At 36.1% G+C, this 18,398-nt stretch overlaps 1 protein-coding gene across 1 annotated transcript in view; it reads left to right on the top strand.

The window, feature by feature from the left end:
• The window catches only part of LOC149774053 (uncharacterized), a gene marked incomplete at its 3' end in the record, with an annotated part of 29,303 nt that extends 11,098 nt beyond the window's left edge, over window positions 1-18,205 (top strand). The window contains exons 5-16 of the mRNA XM_089945870.1: window positions 269-524; window positions 2,382-2,509; window positions 3,102-3,175; window positions 3,487-3,621; window positions 4,066-4,233; window positions 4,760-4,965; window positions 8,484-8,822; window positions 9,424-9,556; window positions 14,595-14,803; window positions 16,402-16,486; window positions 16,971-17,743; window positions 18,106-18,205. Of these exons, the coding sequence (XP_089801996.1) occupies window positions 269-524; window positions 2,382-2,509; window positions 3,102-3,175; window positions 3,487-3,621; window positions 4,066-4,233; window positions 4,760-4,965; window positions 8,484-8,822; window positions 9,424-9,556; window positions 14,595-14,803; window positions 16,402-16,486; window positions 16,971-17,743; window positions 18,106-18,205 (2,606 nt within the window). The remainder of the gene's footprint in view (window positions 1-268; window positions 525-2,381; window positions 2,510-3,101; window positions 3,176-3,486; window positions 3,622-4,065; window positions 4,234-4,759; window positions 4,966-8,483; window positions 8,823-9,423; window positions 9,557-14,594; window positions 14,804-16,401; window positions 16,487-16,970; window positions 17,744-18,105) is intronic.
• Window positions 18,206-18,398: the final 193 nt, after the last annotated feature.

The following is an 18,398-nucleotide window of genomic DNA, read 5'->3' on the forward strand; positions in this document are numbered from 1 at the left end:
CATTATGGTTATAAATAAATATTATTCTTAATCCGTATAAATAGCAAATGTCCATGTGGAATCAGTTTTGCTAAAGACAAATGAATCGACGCAGCCATTTTGATGTTAAACATTAAACGTCGAACACGTGTCTCAGTTGAATGACGCAGAATTTAACATTGTTTGTTTGATATTCGCCTTCAAAGAAAATACTAGGATGATTTATTTTCATAAATCATGTTGTCATAAAAAAATAACTGAAATTAATAATTTTCCAAATATTTTTTAGTTTGAAACGGATATTGAAATGCACACCGACTTAGCGATGAGATTCCGCAAAGAGATGACGATCAACGGCACCGTCTTGTTTTGGAAATCCTTGCCCAAACAACTTCTAAGGATACCACTAGCCATAGTTCCCAGGCTTCCACCCGTCGAACTCCTGCTGACGTACAGTGTTGACGTTGTAGCGGAGGTACACGCTGCCGTAAGTGGCCCAGCAATACTGAGAAATAAATATAGGACCGATGGCTCTTACGTTTTATGTAAGTGGTAATTGAATCAGAGATGATGAAATCTAGATTAATGTATAAATTTCTCTGATTGTGCTTGGATAGTTCAAGAGGTGCATTTCTATAATGAGTATATCTAAAGACATTGCTATCTGAGACGACATTTTCTATACTCATCTTCTGTTTCCGACATTTTAAGTCCAAACAACAATAGCACCCTCTCCCTCTCTCTCTCTCTCTCTCTCTCTCATTACTAAAAGGTAAGAAAGAAAACAGCACAAGGTTTCAAAATCATGAAAGTAACATCCATCTGTTCATTTTATTGTCTTATGGCTGGCAAATTTTCGATAGTTACTGATTGACAATACGATGACAAGTACAGTTGCCTTATGAACCGTTCCTGGTATCGCTGCTAATTATGATGATTTATTCTGGTCTTATGTTACGTGTTTAGGCTCGAATAAACAGTAACACAAGAAAGAGTGAAATCAACAAGCTTTGAAAACTTTAACAAATAATTTATTTCCCTGGAAAATCTCTGTAAAAATGAAAAAATAAGAGCTTACGGTTTTAAGAATTAAATCCAAAAGTAATCCAAGTTTAATCCACGAATTAAGTTTTAAAAGTCCTAATAATGAAATTTTCGAATCCCGACGAAGAATCCAAGATGAATGGCGATGACGTATACTGTATCCTTTTTTTGTGGTGCTGGAACGTCTACAGTTCTGTGTTATTCACAAACAATAATCTGGTGTTTAAATTAATGAAATGTCTTTGTCCAAGAATTCTGTATGAGCACTCCAGGAAAAGAATTGATCCTTTTGAATCCAAATAATTCGACAAAATATTAAAATAACCCCAAACTGACACAACAAAAGAACACCTTTACGCCCCAGTGTTTTTAAGCCCGACTGAGAAATATCTCTATAAACAGCGATTATAAAGTAACTCGAAACGCAAAACAAATTCCCGGATGAGGGTCAACTTTCCAGAACCTTCGAGAAGTATTCACGTATAAAAGCACGTAGTCCCAGTATGACCTTGACAAGAACCAATCATTTTACGCTTAGAATCAGATAAAAATAAAAAGTTGTTTACTTCTCTCACTAATTTCTGAATTAAAGCCAGGAAGTAGGTCAGTTTTTGGTGTTTACAAATGAACAGTCAAGGTCAAACTATTTTCTGGAAAAGTATTGAGTTCCTAGCAAACAAACCAACATCTTTTTACATATAATAAATTAAAAATAAAAAGATTTTAAAACTTACAAACAATTAAATTAAATCAAATATAAGTTAAATCAAATATACGTAATACTAGAATGCCATAATTGAACAATTTTTCGATTCGCAACTTTTAGTGAAAACTGCAAAGGCACACAAGTTTCTTTATGCCAATGCCCTTTCCCTTGTGAAAAATTAAAAGGTGAACTTCTACTTTGGGTCACATTCCATGATTCCCTTCCTCATCTCACCTACGTTGCTGTATCGCTTCATATATGATAGTGTGTCATTTATCTTTGTTTTCTGCATAGTAATCCCAGTATAGAAACCATACTAATAATAATGTATGCACTAAAGACATAAAGTTTAAACCCGAAGTCAGTATTAAAATTTATTTTGTTTGAAACGAACTAAATTTACATACATGAATTCTGAAGGATCAATCATGCGTATTTGTGCGTAAATTATAGCTCTATTAGAATTGGTTCATCAACATGAGGAATATGATAATAATGATGATGACAACTACGTTAGCGAGGACGAATTATCATCAGTAGTAGTGTAGTTGTAGTATCATTGCCATTTATATGTAGATGTTTAAAAAATTTAGATTTATATGTAAGTTACTTGTAAGTTTAAAATCATTTTTGTTCTATTTTTACTTTTCAGCGCAATCGATGTTCACGCATGGAAAGCCCCAAGGAGATGTGTCAGTCTTTAACTGGACTGTTGCCCCTCTGTCGATTAAATCTGTCCTTCCGGAGCATGCAAATGTTAGGGTTAAATTCTCACACAAGGTATTAAAAAAAAAACGCTAATCAGTCAACATACGATTACAAATTGCGCCCTACATTGAGTATACATTTTTTACCAAATTATGCTTTTGAAACACGTTTACTGACTAATGGTTTCGTGGAGCACACACACACACATACACACACACACACACATACACACGAAATTTTGGTTTCATCCTTGTGTACTAAACACAGTGATGACAAAGAAAAATCTTTTAAACGTTGCATAAAATACTATACTCTATACAACATTTGTTCTGAAAAAAATACGTAATAAATAATTCGGGGAAAATTTTATATGTTAAAGGAGTCCTTTTTCGTGTTTGTTTAGTTTTGGTTATACAGTTTTGAACCATTGGCCCAACTCTGTCTCAAAAACCATTAAATTGTGTTAGGGTAAAGCTGACACAGAGATAGGACAACATTGCTGTGTATCTCATTTTGTTAAATCTGGGACGTTATGCTTGAGAATGGTTTGCGCAGAGAACAACATTGCCGTAGGTTTGAGTTACCTAATTACGCAATTTTTCTGTTTTTGAGCAGCGGGTGGCAGTATAGTATCGTGCTATACATCCGTTGTTTTTGTTTTCAGATGGGATTCAACTCTTCTCTGGTTTGGTCAGGAAAGGACGTGGATATGTCATTGAGTCCACCTGCAGAAATAAGGTGAACAGCATGTGCTTTATTATATATTTAATTATTAGCAAGACAAAATAAATGCTCGTCCGCTTTATCCTGCTTGTAAAAGTGAAAACAGGTGAATGACTTTGACAGAAGTTATGAATACTATGGCATTATTCTTGTGAGACAAACGTTGCTTCACACTTGTTTCTAGTACGACTGTCATTTTGTACAAACCAAATACGCTTTGATTCAATGAGACATAAATTGATGTAATGCCACCAGAATTAAAATTGTAAGATTTGCTGTTCTATAAACGTGCTTTTCTACATAGGATGCCTTATGAATTATTTCAGTCTGAAGCCGGAACAAATAAACAGAGTCACCGCAGACAACTTCGGAAAGTGTATGGTGACGGATATCGATATTCAAAGTGAATTCAGCATCAAAGATGCTTACTTTCACGTCCAGGCCTTTGGGCTTGAAATATGGTGGGTGTATTTTTACCAAAAATATATCTTTCGTTTTATATTCCTGACATTTGGGTTGTAAGCACAGAAAGGGGAAGAGAAATAAATAGATCACATGGTAGGTAATGCGTTTGTTAAAGATAAGATTTTCTTTCTGTCACTTAATCTATCATTTCAATAATTTTGGTTCTGTTCTTTAACTTATTAAACAAATCTTTGCCGTAACGTTAGGAACAAAGTCCGAATTCGAAACAAATTGTAATTGGACTTTGTTAATAAATATGAGTCTATTAATGCATAAATAAAAGCTATATATCACGTTTTAAATTTTATAATAACGAATCTTTAATTGTATGGAATTTTTTTGTACCAAAAAGTGTTTTCTTTTTCCTGAGATTATATCAGTTTAACTTGTGAAGATAAAGCCACAGTAATAATCTCATTTGTTTAAAATGTACTTTCCAGGAATAAATTCCTGGCCCAAGGATTCACTAAAGCCCTGCCAGTCCATCAACAACATGTCAATACATACTGCCGGGCACGATGTACGGGGTCTAGTGAAATTGGACAACATGAGTTGGCGAAGGACGTATGTGGACCTGCTGAAGCAAAACTGTCCAGAAATGATTCAAGGTTTGGAGAGAGAGAGAGAGAGAGAGAGAGAGTATGTATGTTTCTGATTCATTGAATAAAAGTGTATGATGGCCAAACAGATCTCGTCTCAATGTTGATATCTTCGACGTGCACACCCGTGTGTAATAACCGATACATACAAACGGGAAATATTGGTGAAATACATTAAAAATCACTTACAATACTTACAATTCAATCAAAATTTATCAAAGTGTGTCATTAATTAGGTGATATTATGTTAGTAGTCATTATGGTTTCCTTCCAAATACTGCACATGCAATTGTTTCCATTTGACCTACGACAACTTGGCGAAGTGTTAGTCAACAGTTGCTCAAGTTTTTGTGGAGTTTTGGTTAATAATCTAACAAATACATATGTGGTTTCCAGTCTTCAATATATGCTTTTTATGAAACACACCAAGTCTTCAATCTGTAATTTTTTGATGAAACACGCCGAGTGTTCAATCTATGCTTTTTATGAAACACACATTCTTCACACGTGCCTATACCTTTGGTTCATTTCTCAGGTTGATTGCTCTGATAGGAGACGAATTCACATTTAACTACGATGATTCTATCCCATCATGGTGTGGGGGTCAGGACAATTCTTGCCACAACTGTTCCCAGTCACCGGCTTCGACAATAGACGCTTGTTCAAGAAGAATCGTGTCATCAAAGATGGCATTCTCTCTCATCAGGCTCGCACGTTTTGTAAATTATGAATGGACCAAACGTACGTAGATAACAAAATTAGAAGGAAAAAGGTTTGCAAGTTCCTTGTGATAAATATATTACAAATATTAAAAAGTATGTCGTCTGCTCCATCAGTTGGATTATCACCGTAACACAAAGTGTAATGTTATCGTACTTAATCCCTAGTTAAAATATTAATTTTATACCAACTCACCCATTCTGTTTTTGTCTAAGATAAGGATTACGAAGTACCTCGTAATTAATTTAATTATATCTTCTCAATCATTACGCACTGATAATGGGCAACAATAAAGATTTGCAAATCTCTAACCTTAACTAATTTCTGTACATATCAAGGGATTGGATTTAATCATCTGCTGATTTTTTGGATATATATATATATATATATATATATATATATATATATATATATATATATATATATATATATATATATATTTGTTGTTGTTGTGGGGTTTAACGCCATTCTTCAGTACACGATAGGCTATACATGGCGGCCAGTATTACTGGTGGAGGAAGAACCTGGTAAAACCCCGGAAAGAACCACCGACCCACGAGAAGCTACTGGCAAGCTTTCTCACATACCCACTTTGGCCGAATCCGAGACTCGAACCCACGCAGACAGAGGTGACATGGCAGTGATCCGTAACGGAGAGCGCGTTAGACCACTCGGCCACTCGGGGCCCTCTCTCTCTCTCTCTCTCTCTCTCTCTCTCTGTATATATATATATATATATATATATATATATATATATATATATATATATATATATATATATATATTCAACACGTAGTCCGTACACTTTGCCTATAGTGTGTGCATTTTCATATTTTTTATATTATAACATGTGAACATATCACTTTATGTGATTATGATTGGTCCAAATAAGCCCATGAAATTAGTGTGCAGTGTTATCTTTACTGATTGGCTACAATCGTGGTAAAACGTTTTAACGCCGCCTTCTGGAATTTTGTCTTTTCAATGAACATTTTTGGTCGCCATTTTTCGAATCGACTCGCGAAAGGGAATTGTGGAAAAATGGTCTCGTCTGTTTCAATATGGCTGATTTACACATACAGGGGTTTGTTATGTCATGTATAACGTATCATAACATGAAAAATGGCTAAAACACAAGAGAAAGACCATAACAACAACAAGCAAAACTATGGGTATTGCTTGTGTGGGGTGAGGGGTGAGAGGCGGTATATCTGTGGCATGGAATCCACAAGCGTGGTTTAAGCGTTAACTTACAGAAGTAAATAATCTCACCTCTGTTCACAGAAGGGCGTGGATATAAACCGGTCTCCAAACTGACAGAAGTTATTCCAACCACTGCATATTTACGCGGTAAATATGTGTTGCAATTCCGACTCAAAATGAAATTTGTTTACGTATTCTGTAGTCTGCTGTTCCAAGTCAAATACTGCAAATATCCGGTCACAAATACATCACAGTAAATATGGGAATTTCTGCATCCAGTAAACCTTATTTCACATGCATATTGCAACTTAGTAATGTTTAGTTATGAAAGTGACATGTTTGATTACGTTAACATGGATCGTCTACTACAGTCTAATGGGGTACTGCATCAAGCAATGCTACATCACGCGCATCGGACGTTCCGTGTTGAAACATGATTTTGTCTGTGCAGAATGTTATGTTTGTTTGAAAGGACGCTTGTTCTTTGATTTGTAGTTTGTAAGAAAGGCACAATCCGTCAGAATGAAAGAAATTATTCGTTCTTTTTTCCATCTAAATAATTTCCAATGAAATAAAAACTATGTGATAAAAGAAACGCCAGATGGGTAATGATTTAATATTATTACATTTATGAAACTCGTTGAAGAATGTCAAGCTTTTGCTCGCCAATGCTAGCAAAAGATGGACATTATTCAACTCGTTCCATAAATTCAATATTAAACCATTACTAATTTGAGATTTATATATATATATATATATATATATATATATATATATATATATATATATATATATCACATACAATATAAATAACATGGCATTTAAAGTGCTGGTATAAAGCAATTTGATATACCAATTCTATTGGTATATCAAATTGTGATCAGCCCATGGCGCAATAATACGCTTATATAAACATTCTCGTTAGCGTCTGCAATTGATTCTAAACCAATGATCAATTTCCAAACATTAATCATTAGTGACGTATAAAAATAACGATAAATGATATTAATAATCCCCGTTTTCTAAATGAATTTAATATGGTACACATTTTCATCACAATCATTTCTGCTTTCTTTTCCCCCCTCCCCTCTCGTGCATAATGGACAAATTACTCATAAATGTGGAGTGAGAGAGAAAAGGAATTTGGATTGGATTAAAACATTGAAATAGAAATTACACCAAGTAACCTACAAGAATATGGTTCGGCGTAATGATACGTATGCACTTTCCTTGGGATCTATCTACAGTGTTTATCAATGATACCAAGTTGCAAACCATGACGACATTATACGGTAAATTTCTCGGTTACGTGGTACACTTTCTGTGATGTATTTAATATTTCGTTGTTGTTGTTTCTTAAACATAGTATAAGGTTCTAAAATTCAATTATTATTAATTAAATATGAAAATGTCAAAATGCATCTCTCTCTCTATCTCTCTCTCTCTCTCTCTCTCTCTCTCTCTCTCTCTGGACCGCCTTAGCCAGATACAAGCTAAAATCTACGAGATGGCGCGCGTACAAGATATTCGTGTGTGTCTTCCCACGATGCTACTGGCCTTTTGAATGGTGGTAAAAGATATGTCAAACAGATCAGAGAGAAAGAGAGAGTTTTGTGGTCAATGATCAATGGTACTGTTACTAAAATAGAACAGTGACTTAGATAAACTGTAAATATATTAAAATATTTTAATTACCACTTCTTGGTTCGTCCTTTCTCTTAGTTTTTATTCCACGTTAATTTCGATGCGCCAGTACGTGATGGCTAAGTGTTCATGTGAATGGCGTAGTTAACCAATCGTTTGTAACGCTTTACTTTCATCATTAAAACCCTCTTTCATATTTAAATCATAAGTGTGTATTACATTGATTTAATCATTGTGAAGAAAAATAGAAACGAAAAAAGAAAACAATCAACTCATCAATAAGCAAAGGTGATTGTGAATAGGCACAAAAGGCATATAACTACATTTGGTAGCGGACACACTTGGGTGATGTGAGGAGTTAATTCACTCATTCAATACACAGCTGCTTGTAGTAAATCTTACCTCCGTTCAAAGGACAAATACATGTATTTGTATGAGATATAAATAAGATATATGTATATATGCCACGAGATGTATACATTTTTCATTGAAAGGAAACTCATCAAGCCTCATTTCCTTTCATGAAAGTTATACATCTCGTATTATATCATTGATACAGCGTTCATACTATACATCTCTCTCTCTCTCTCTCTCTCTCTCTCTCTCTCTATATATATATATATATATATATATATATATATATATATATATATATATATATATATATATCATCAGTTCTCTAATTATTTTAGGACGACTCGTTATTTTGGAAGCGTTTGACGAGCCCGACTCTGATCACTCAGAAGGAAAGTATGCAAACATTTCGCTCCATCATGAAGGCAGGGAGGCGTATGTTGCAATAACAACTGAAATGTCAGAAGATGGAAACCATACTCCTGAAATTGAAAATGCGACCAATGTCTACAAGAGACTGGGGCAGCTGGCGGTGTGCTCAGAGTTCCCATATGTTGTTTATAATCCACAGAGGAATGCTCTTCACCTTGCGGTTAAAAAAGAAGTAGAACCATCTATCAACGAGTCATCAGAATTAGACCCGAAACAAATGTTTCATAATGCAATTGAAAATACACGTAAGAGTTTAGAAATGAGTGATATGCTCGATGCCAAATAAAAACCTTCTGAGTTACTAATTATATACTGTTGGAAGTGTCGTAGTGAAAGATATATATATATATATATATATATATATATATATATATATATATATATATATATATATATATATATATATATATATATATATATAATTAGTACCAAGTCAGAAATTTAGTTCCGTTTAATGACTTTTTCCGAGCACACTTTAAGCTCTTGTTATATCGAATAACTACGAACAGCGTTTGTATGTGTATGCGTGTGTCATGTAGTAATTTGTAAAGGTTATTCCGAATACAGATACAGTATTTTCAATCGCGCCGAGTTTAATTTACGCATGATCCGTATTTATAAAAAGTAGCTCTTAAACAATAGCGAATCCCTTATATGGTACCTGATGACAGAAATTTATATTGTGGCTTAATTAGAATGAGTATTTCTGAAATGTCGCTTCAATTCAACATAAATGTTTAATGTATTTGTCCCATAATAAATATTGTCACATATTTTTGCGTGTGTGGCCTTGATCGTCAAACTTGACATTGTCAGTTTTCTGTATTTAAATTTGTCTGTGTTCAGTTTCAGTTGGAACCTGTAACTCCTCTTTAATGCTAAAAGTTGGTGGGAAACATCCCAGAAGAGGGACAGTAGACAGTATATGTGGGACAGCCATGGGACCTCTGTCACGATTTTCTGAAGATGGCTTGACAAGGTAAGGTCTATAAAGTGTCAATGGTTTTAACAGTTGGACTCATCCAAATCTAAAATTAATGTAAAAGTAAGTAAAAGGTATATTGTTCCATATAATGCAGTATTAGAAAGGATTAAAACAACAGGAAGAAAAATTAAGTCGATTCTTGTTATTTGCAAAGCCCGTTACCTATTGATATCAATGTTGTAATTAATGAGATATAATAATAATAATAATAATAATAATAATAAGGACATTGTATAGCGCCTAATCTTTAGAAGCTCGAAACGCTTTACAACATTAAACACATAAAACATAAAAGAAACATGTATAATGATATGATTGCAAAAAGCAAACACTATTAAATTAGAGAACATAAAACATGCTGAAAATATTTAAGGTAGGAAACATTGTTAGGTCTTTAAATTTGTTCTTGCAGTCGAAATAGGTGAGTTTTAAGAGTACTCTTAAATGAGATCACTGTGTCTTTGTGTCTAAGTTCAGTGGGCAGTTCGTTCCACGTTGCTGGGCCCTGGTATGCAAAAAAAACGTTGTCCATATGACTTCGTTTTCATAGTGGGAATAATAAGTATACGATTGTCAGAAGAGGAACGTAAGTATCTCTCTACATTTCGGATGGTATCATCAAGTTCAGTTGGGTGGCTATATTTGCATATTTTGGTGTCATCAGCCTACAATTGGTGAGACACTGGAAGATGATCTATGACACTTGAGAGCGGATGAGTGTATAGAATGAAAATAACAGGTCCAAACAGACCCTTGTTGACCACCACAACACAGATCAACTGGGCTGGAGTGTATTCCATTTGCGGACACAATCTTCGTCATATTGACCAAGTAGGACTTTAACCACAGTACGGCTGTGTCATGAATGTCAAATACATGCTGGTGTGCGTGTGTGTGTGTGTGTGTGTGTGTGTGTGTGTGTGATTTGGATTTTAACGTAGCTTTAACAAGTTTTCAGTCATATTGCTACGATGTCTGCAGTGTGGCAGTTTATAGTGATGTCCAGCACTGGGGCATCATGCCCCAGACATGTAGCATGATGTCCCACACAGTGACATTAACCTGACACCAGGCCGACCAGTTCTAACTTCTTAATGATGAGCGCCAAGCGAGGCAGCTGTTTGTACCATTTTTGTAAGTCTTTGGTATGACTCGGTCGGGGATCGAACCCACGACATCCAGCATCCGAGCCAAACGCTGTAACCACTAGGCCACTGGAGCGGTCAAATACGTGCTGGAGACGGTGAAGTAATATGTCATAATCTAGTGTGTCAAATGCTGCAGACAAATCAAGGAGGATGAGGACTGTAATCTTTCCACTATCCAAAGCAGAGAGAAGGTCATTAACTACGTTCAGAAGAGTAGTTTCAGTAATGTGGCAAGGACGATATGCAGACTGTACATTGCTAAAAAGACTGCTTGAACCCATGGGTGAAGTCAAATAGGTATGTTGGGCTGGAGTCTGTCAGTGAAACGTAGCACATAGAACAAATTTTGTGTTTGATTCTGGATTGAATGGATAGCCAGTGTGCTCTGATCGTGGTATTCTAATGATGATCCGAGCAGCTATGTTTTAACTTTGTGAAGTTTCTGGAGTAGATATTGAGACCAACCAGACATAATTGAATTACAATAGTCCCGTCTTGAAAGTACTAATGAACACACAAGTGTTTTATTGGCATTAACGAAACATATTTGTGAATGGAGCTGATGCATCTCAGCTCAAGATATGCAGCCTTACACAATATGTTCATGACATGTTGGTGCAGTGTGAGAGTACTGTCCAGAGTAACACTTAGGTTTCGTACTGATTGTGTGAATTTAATATTGGTGTTCTGATATTTATTGTTGGAGGTAAAGGTTGTGAATGAGAAAGTCTTTGTGTTGTAATCAGAATGGCTTCAGTTTTATCATCATTCATCTGTAACTTGTTGCGTGTCATCCATGATTTCACATCAGAAATGCACATCTCTACACCTTGGATGATAGCATCAACTTCAGTTGGGTGGCTAGATTTGCATATTTGTGTGTCATCTTCGTACATTTGGTGAGACAATGGATGAATATCTACGACACTCGAGAGAAGCTGAGTGTATATAATGAAGAGAACAGGTCCAAGAACAGACCACTGTGTAACACAACAACATAGATCAACTGGGCTGGAGTGTATTCCATTTGCGGACACAATTTGCATCCTGTTGACCAAGTAGGACTTTAACCACAATAAGGCTGTATCATGAATGTCAAATACATGCTGGAGACGGTTAAGTAATATATCATGATCTATTGTGTCAAATGCTGCAGACAAATCAAGGAGGGTGAGGACTGTATTATTTCCGCTATCCAAAGCAGAGAGAAAGTCATTAACTACTTTCAAAAGAGTAGTTTCAGTACTGTGGCAAGGACAATATGCAGATTGTACATTGCTAAAAAGACTGTTTGAACTCATATGAGATACAAGTTGTGATAGAACAACTTTTTCTAAGATTTTTTATATGAATTGGAGAATAGAAACTGGGCGGTAGTTCTTTAAATCGTTATGGTCGAGTGCTGGTTTCTTCAGCAGAGGCTTTACAATGGCAGTTTTGAAAAATGATGGGAATTCCCCGGTTGAGAGAGAGGTATTAATAACATCAGTTAGTGAAGACGATATTGGAACTAAACACTGAAGCAGCACTGATGTTAGAATTGGATCAAGTTCATATGACTTTGGCGCACTCTTCATCACGATTGTACCTACTAAATCCATAGAGACAGGTTCAAATGCTCCTAACTGTTGCCAATGAAATTCCGTATCGCAACTGTATGGTGAAAACCATTAAATTGAAATTGCGTTGCCTAGCTTATCTCTAACTGTTTGTACTTTGTCACGCAAGAAATTTGCAAACAGATCCTGAAGGTCGACTGGAAAGAAGGTTATTGGAAGTGGTGTACATTTGTTCCTTGACATTAGCTTGTTTGTAATCTTGAAGAGCTCTTTGCAGCTGGAATTTTCCGTGATCTTAGTATTGTAGTGGGCTGATTTCGCTGTGTGGACTATGTTTGTGACGTTCTTCTTAGCGGCTTCATAGATTTACTTATTAATAGTGAGTCTGGTGGAAAGCCAAAGCCTCTCAGCTTTACGGCGGTCTCTTTTAGCAGTGCGAAACCGGTCCCTAACACTGCTATACCACGGAGAACACTTTTGAATTTATACTCTTCTTGGTTGCTGGGGCATGTTCTCCAAGTCATGAACGCAGGCAGTTATCGAGTTGTTCTGTTGTAGGAGGTAAGCAAGTTGTTAGGTTTGCTTGGATCTCATGCATTAGTTTGGTCCTATTTATCATACGGAGGTTTCTTTTAGTAGCACATAAAGGTGGAGGGTCAGAGACTGATACGTCAAGATGGCATATAATGCAGAGGTGATCTGATGCAAGTTCGTGGGATACCACTGATGACCGTAGAATATTATCATCAGGTCTATGAAGAATCCAGCCTAAAATGTGACCATGTTTATGGGTGGGTTGGTTAACTGACCGTTTGAGGTTGAAAACATGAATGGAATCTAGGAGTTTGTATGTTGATGGGTTTCCAGGACAGTCAAAGTGAAAGTTGAAATCTCCAATAATAACCATGTTGCTACCTATCGAATTTCCATACTCCATGAGATTCGAAAACTGCTCCGAAAAGAGAGATTCAGTCAGCTTGTTTTATCTACTAGGAAGAGGGCGGTAGAGACAGAAAAATGGACTGACCTTTGTTCCAGTGTGAGTGTGGTTTGAACTAGTTCAAACGATGTGTGGCAGAAATTGAAGGTTGTGGTGTTATTAAGACGTTTGATCATGGAGTTCTTGCGATGACATTCCACCTTCGCGAGAGTTGCGGGGGACGACTTGATGGAGTGACTAGTGGTTGTTAAATTCGCCCATTTGGGCTCATCGCCTGATGTTTTAGCCATGTTTCTGTCAGGAAAATGACTTCGATATTCTGTCGTTGATAAAATTAACTATTTCTGTGCGCTTTTCCGGTGGTCCTACTGATTGGGTATTAAAAAATGCGATACGCAGTGGTATCTCTTGGACAGTAGACACAAAGGTTGACGATTTAATAGGGATTTGAATTAGGTTATCAAAATTAACGGCCGAATTTTAAAACTGTTGAGCCGGAAAGGGCAAAAGAGAGATAAATGGAATTTTTCTCCCTGTTCTAAGCCGGTCAGCTTTGAAACTTTCTTTTTTGTGCCTCCGTTTACATTTAAGTAATGATGAATTTAGTACAAGTTCGTTTAGTCACGTGCACAATGTAGTATGGAGAGCCAAGCAGTGGTCATTTAAAGCAATTTGTGAGGGTCCATCATAGCATAAACGGGTGGACTAGCAAGTATCACGTGATGGCGGTTTGTTCAACAACAAAGGACGTTTTAGCAGTGGAGCAAGACAGCTGAGAAAAAGTCTAATTGTTCTCGTTTCCAAAACAAAGAGATGAAGTAACACATACCAACTGAACAGCCAATGCATGATAAACACAATAACGTAGACGAAGACAGGCAACAAGCACATATATCATGAAAACGGCACAGAAACCAGAACAGATGCTTCAAGCCGGTTAAATGGTAGCGGCCAGTTTGAATTATACAATGATTAGGAAATATAATCATATTTTATTAACAAGGCAGTTGTATTTTGTTGCTGTTCATATTGATTTTGTACACCAAGGTAAGTTTTGGAGTGGGTGGAGTGGCGGATTATTTATGATTATCCAGTCTCCTACGAAATCCACGTCCGCCTAAATTTAACTATAGCTGTTTTAGTAAATAATAATAATAATAATAATAATAATAATAATAATAATAAATGTATGAAGGATTGCACCATGAAAAACTCAATAGACTGCAGACATCTTGTAATATTAGAAGTGAAATGTTGGCACCGTGAAAATAATCTCTCTTTAGCTTATAATAAAATGAACGTTTGCTGAAGTTTGGGATCTACTTCTTCGAGTATATAAATTATATGTAACTTTTACATTGAATAGATACGCATTTTCTTTTCAGACTGTATTACTACCACTTTGATGACGTTGAGTTTGCACCTGAGACGAGCACCACAGGTTGGTGTGGGTCTAAGTCCAGACAGTGCAGGTCATGTGAACGAGCTAACGATTCTCAGGGAACCTGGGATTGGTGTGGTACAAGACTCATGACACCTCGTCTAGCTCTCCGGCTGAGAAAACTAGCTAAACTTGCGGACCGGGAGTCACGAAGTAAGTTCACCTTGTTAAAGAAGATTAATAACATGGAGTAATCTATATCCCCCGCCCTGACAAATTGTACATCTGAAGACAAAATGATGTAGAATAGTGTCCCAGTTGTTCTTCGGATAGGAAACTGAATGGTAGATGGATGGAACGCAAGATGGACAACAGACTAACAAACATTGAAACAGAAAAACATTTAAATAAAACAACAAAAAGCAAAAGGCACATCAAAAACCACAAATGTGAGATCCATATAAAGTTCAATATGTATGCTAAGAACAGTTTATTATTTTGTCCCAAAAACAAAATTTATATGATGGTTTGAAGAAATATTAAGTTGTACTAAAGCTGACGTTTCTCGATATGAAAAGATAATATTGATCCAGTATGCGTGCATTAACTAATTAGGTGTGAATGAAGAACGGATTGACTGTCGGATGAATTAAAGGGGTGTATTCACTTTCTATCTACTTTTCAAGGATTTTGTATTATGACACAGTTCAACAGTCTAGACACAGTGTTGAAGCTTCATTATATTAGAGTATACTTTTTGAACAACTGCCCAAGGAAGTTGGCGCGAACGAAAGAAAATAATTCGTTCCCTCAGTTTCACCTTTGTTTTCTTATTCATAAGTCTTAAGTTTTAATTATTTGTAACGTTCTCATACGTGTGTTTGTTCAATCTTACATCCACCAATCTCACCTGGAACACATATTTGACTTATAGTGTATATGTGCTACGTAGTTCGTTTTTCTGTCGATCCATCCATTCCCACCTCATATCCACACCAAGTTCCAACACTGTTTACATATCCCAACAAAAGTTGGTGGACATATTAGACTTGTGGTCGCGTTGTGCATTTTGCTATTGCTAATTTTTCAATGTCAACATGTTCCATCTTATAAACGGAACTTTCAAGAATGATACTACAAGACTCCTTCTAAATGTTGTGTCTAGCCTGCTGAGCTATGTCATAATAGAGTAGCTAGAAAGTGAAAGATAGGTCACCCAAACTGAATACACCCCACGTTTCACGACTGTACATTCAACAATGTCAGAGAATTGGGTGAAATGCAAAAGCTTAACGTAATCACAGAAGCGAAAATATAGGTCATTGTAATCTATTTCTGTATGTAAGTATTAACCTTCAAGATGGATAGAACCATCGTGTTAAATGACTATGCATAAAATCGTCAGACAAACTGAGCTAAATACCAAACATAACTTAGTCACAGTTACGTGAAAATTATGTCATCATGACATGTTTGCACCCTTCAAGATAAACTGAACCATTACGTTTCGTGACTGTTCAATGTCAACGAAAGTAAGCAGAATGCAAAGGTCCTCTCTGAAGCGTGAAATGTAGGTCACCGTGACATACTCTGGCTGCGTTGAGTATGTCCAAGATAAATAAACCCATTACGTTTCATGATTGTATATAAACAGTGTCAAAGAAAATAAGATAACTGTCAATACTAAACACTGACTCCTGCAACTCCTACGATAAAGCCAACAGAAAAATGACTTTTGTCTCGTTTGTGTCTTGCAGTCAAGACAATAAAGCTTCAGTCAAATAATGTTATGCATTTCCAATAACTTTCAGAAATAATGGTTGTTGCAGCGTTTGTGGAAAACAAAGAAGGCAGTAATGGCGTCAGCAACTACTCATCGCTGTATTATGAAGGGAGGTAAATATTTCAGATACTCAAACTGGATTTTTTTCATGTGAAGATTAAGGAAAAACCACTTCTTTCGGATAGAAATGAAATAACTTTCTATTTCGATTCGCTCAAAATATTTTTGAAAGGTTACACAAATACATCTGTTTCATACACACGCACACACACACACACACACACACACACAAACACACACACACACACACGGAGTGTTTTAAAGCAACAAACGTACTTTATTAAATTGAATATCAGAGAATAGGGTTCTAAATAAGTAACTAATTCATACGGTAAATTAAACACTGAATTCAAACAAACAGATGTAATGTATTCGTTTATATTACCTTTTGCATATTAACAACACTTGTGATTGTATTCCTTTCTAAATTAACCGTACTTATTCTGTCAGTTTATGTCAATGCTGAAAAAGGACTTTTGTGTATGCTATACATAACTGTACATTTTGAAACAAAGACAAATTTTCTTCTTTTTCCAGAGCAGCTAGAATCAAGTGGTCAAATACATCTACTGGATTTTCAAACTCGGTAGAAGAACTTGCCAGATTAGCTGTCTGTGCAGGATTTGACTTTGTGGTTATACCCAGTAATTCCTTCATAGAGGTCTTTGTAAAATATCAGGAATCTTTTCAAGCGAGGAAGGTGTCCTTTCCCAGTGGCAGATTTATAATGGCAATATCCGTATATGAAAACCAATCGCTGGAGTATTCTTATCCGAAAGAACTCGATGGAGAACCCATCAAGCCACTTTTACTTGATGGTCATTTAGGGGAGATTCCATTATCTGAAAGTTATTTCGTTAAGGATTTCAAACATCAGGACCATCGATATTTCAGAGTTGACTCTTCGCTAGTGGATTGTTTGGAAGAGGCCTCGACGGAGTATGGTCAAAAGCTTTTCGTTATCCCTGGGTCTGCGTACCGCCCCCAATCCGAAAACCTTAGAAATCTGGACACACGACATCCAGAGGAACTGTTTCGATTCCAAGCTGGCCAAGCCGTTGAGATAGGACTTCAAACAAAATTTGATCTAAAGGATTTGGCAAAAGTAGGAATGTCTGTCATTCGTCACTGTGTTCCAATGCTTCAGCTTCAACAGAGGTCAATTGGCCTTGGTTGCCATAGTGACCGATTGTATCTGGATATCCGGCCCGTATTTGCTCATGAAGAAACCGATGTTATACACTTCTGGAATGGGGGTGGAGATGCCTTGTTTAACCTTCTGAGGCAGGCTGTTGAATCAGTTAATTCAGGTTGGACTTCACTCCTTATATCTCCTCATATCTAAATAGTCTTATATGATATGTTTTCAAACATGAAAGTGCTTCTTCTAAAACCTTGAGAGAAGATAATAAAGTGCGGAAAACCTCCATTACCAGTGTTTGCATACATTTTATTTGATCAATATATTTAAACTCTCCCAATAGTTTGCGTGATTCTAATATTCAAAGCTATGTTGTTATAAATATACTTAGATAAATTTGCACAGCCAGGCCATAAAGTGTCATCATATATCTAGATAACGTTTTCCAGATGATTTCATCTTTAAATGATCACTGCTGCAGGACATTCGTCCTAAAGAAAATAAAAATCCATAACTACATTATCCTTTTAGGAGGAGTGATTGTGGTGCCTTTGAATAAAGCTACAATGTGCTCCAGCTCCATCATTAGCTCGGACCGATTCTACCTGAGTTTTCAACTAGGACATCCGCCGTATGTATACTCACTTTGAAAATGTTTAAAAGTAATCTCTTCGTGTATCTTTGTCTTTTGAATGAACGACAAAATATTCGTTAATACATAAATTGCTAACAATTTAAATTGAAGAGGTATGAAACTTAAAATGGAAACCTAGCAGATTTCGCAACAAGGCTTCTCTAAACTTTTAAATTATGGTAATCGTTTT

This window comes from Sinohyriopsis cumingii, unplaced genomic scaffold (assembly GCF_028554795.1).
Source record: "Sinohyriopsis cumingii isolate HCF-2022 unplaced genomic scaffold, ASM2855479v2 utg000441l, whole genome shotgun sequence".
NCBI classification, from domain to species: domain Eukaryota; kingdom Metazoa; phylum Mollusca; class Bivalvia; order Unionida; family Unionidae; genus Sinohyriopsis; species Sinohyriopsis cumingii.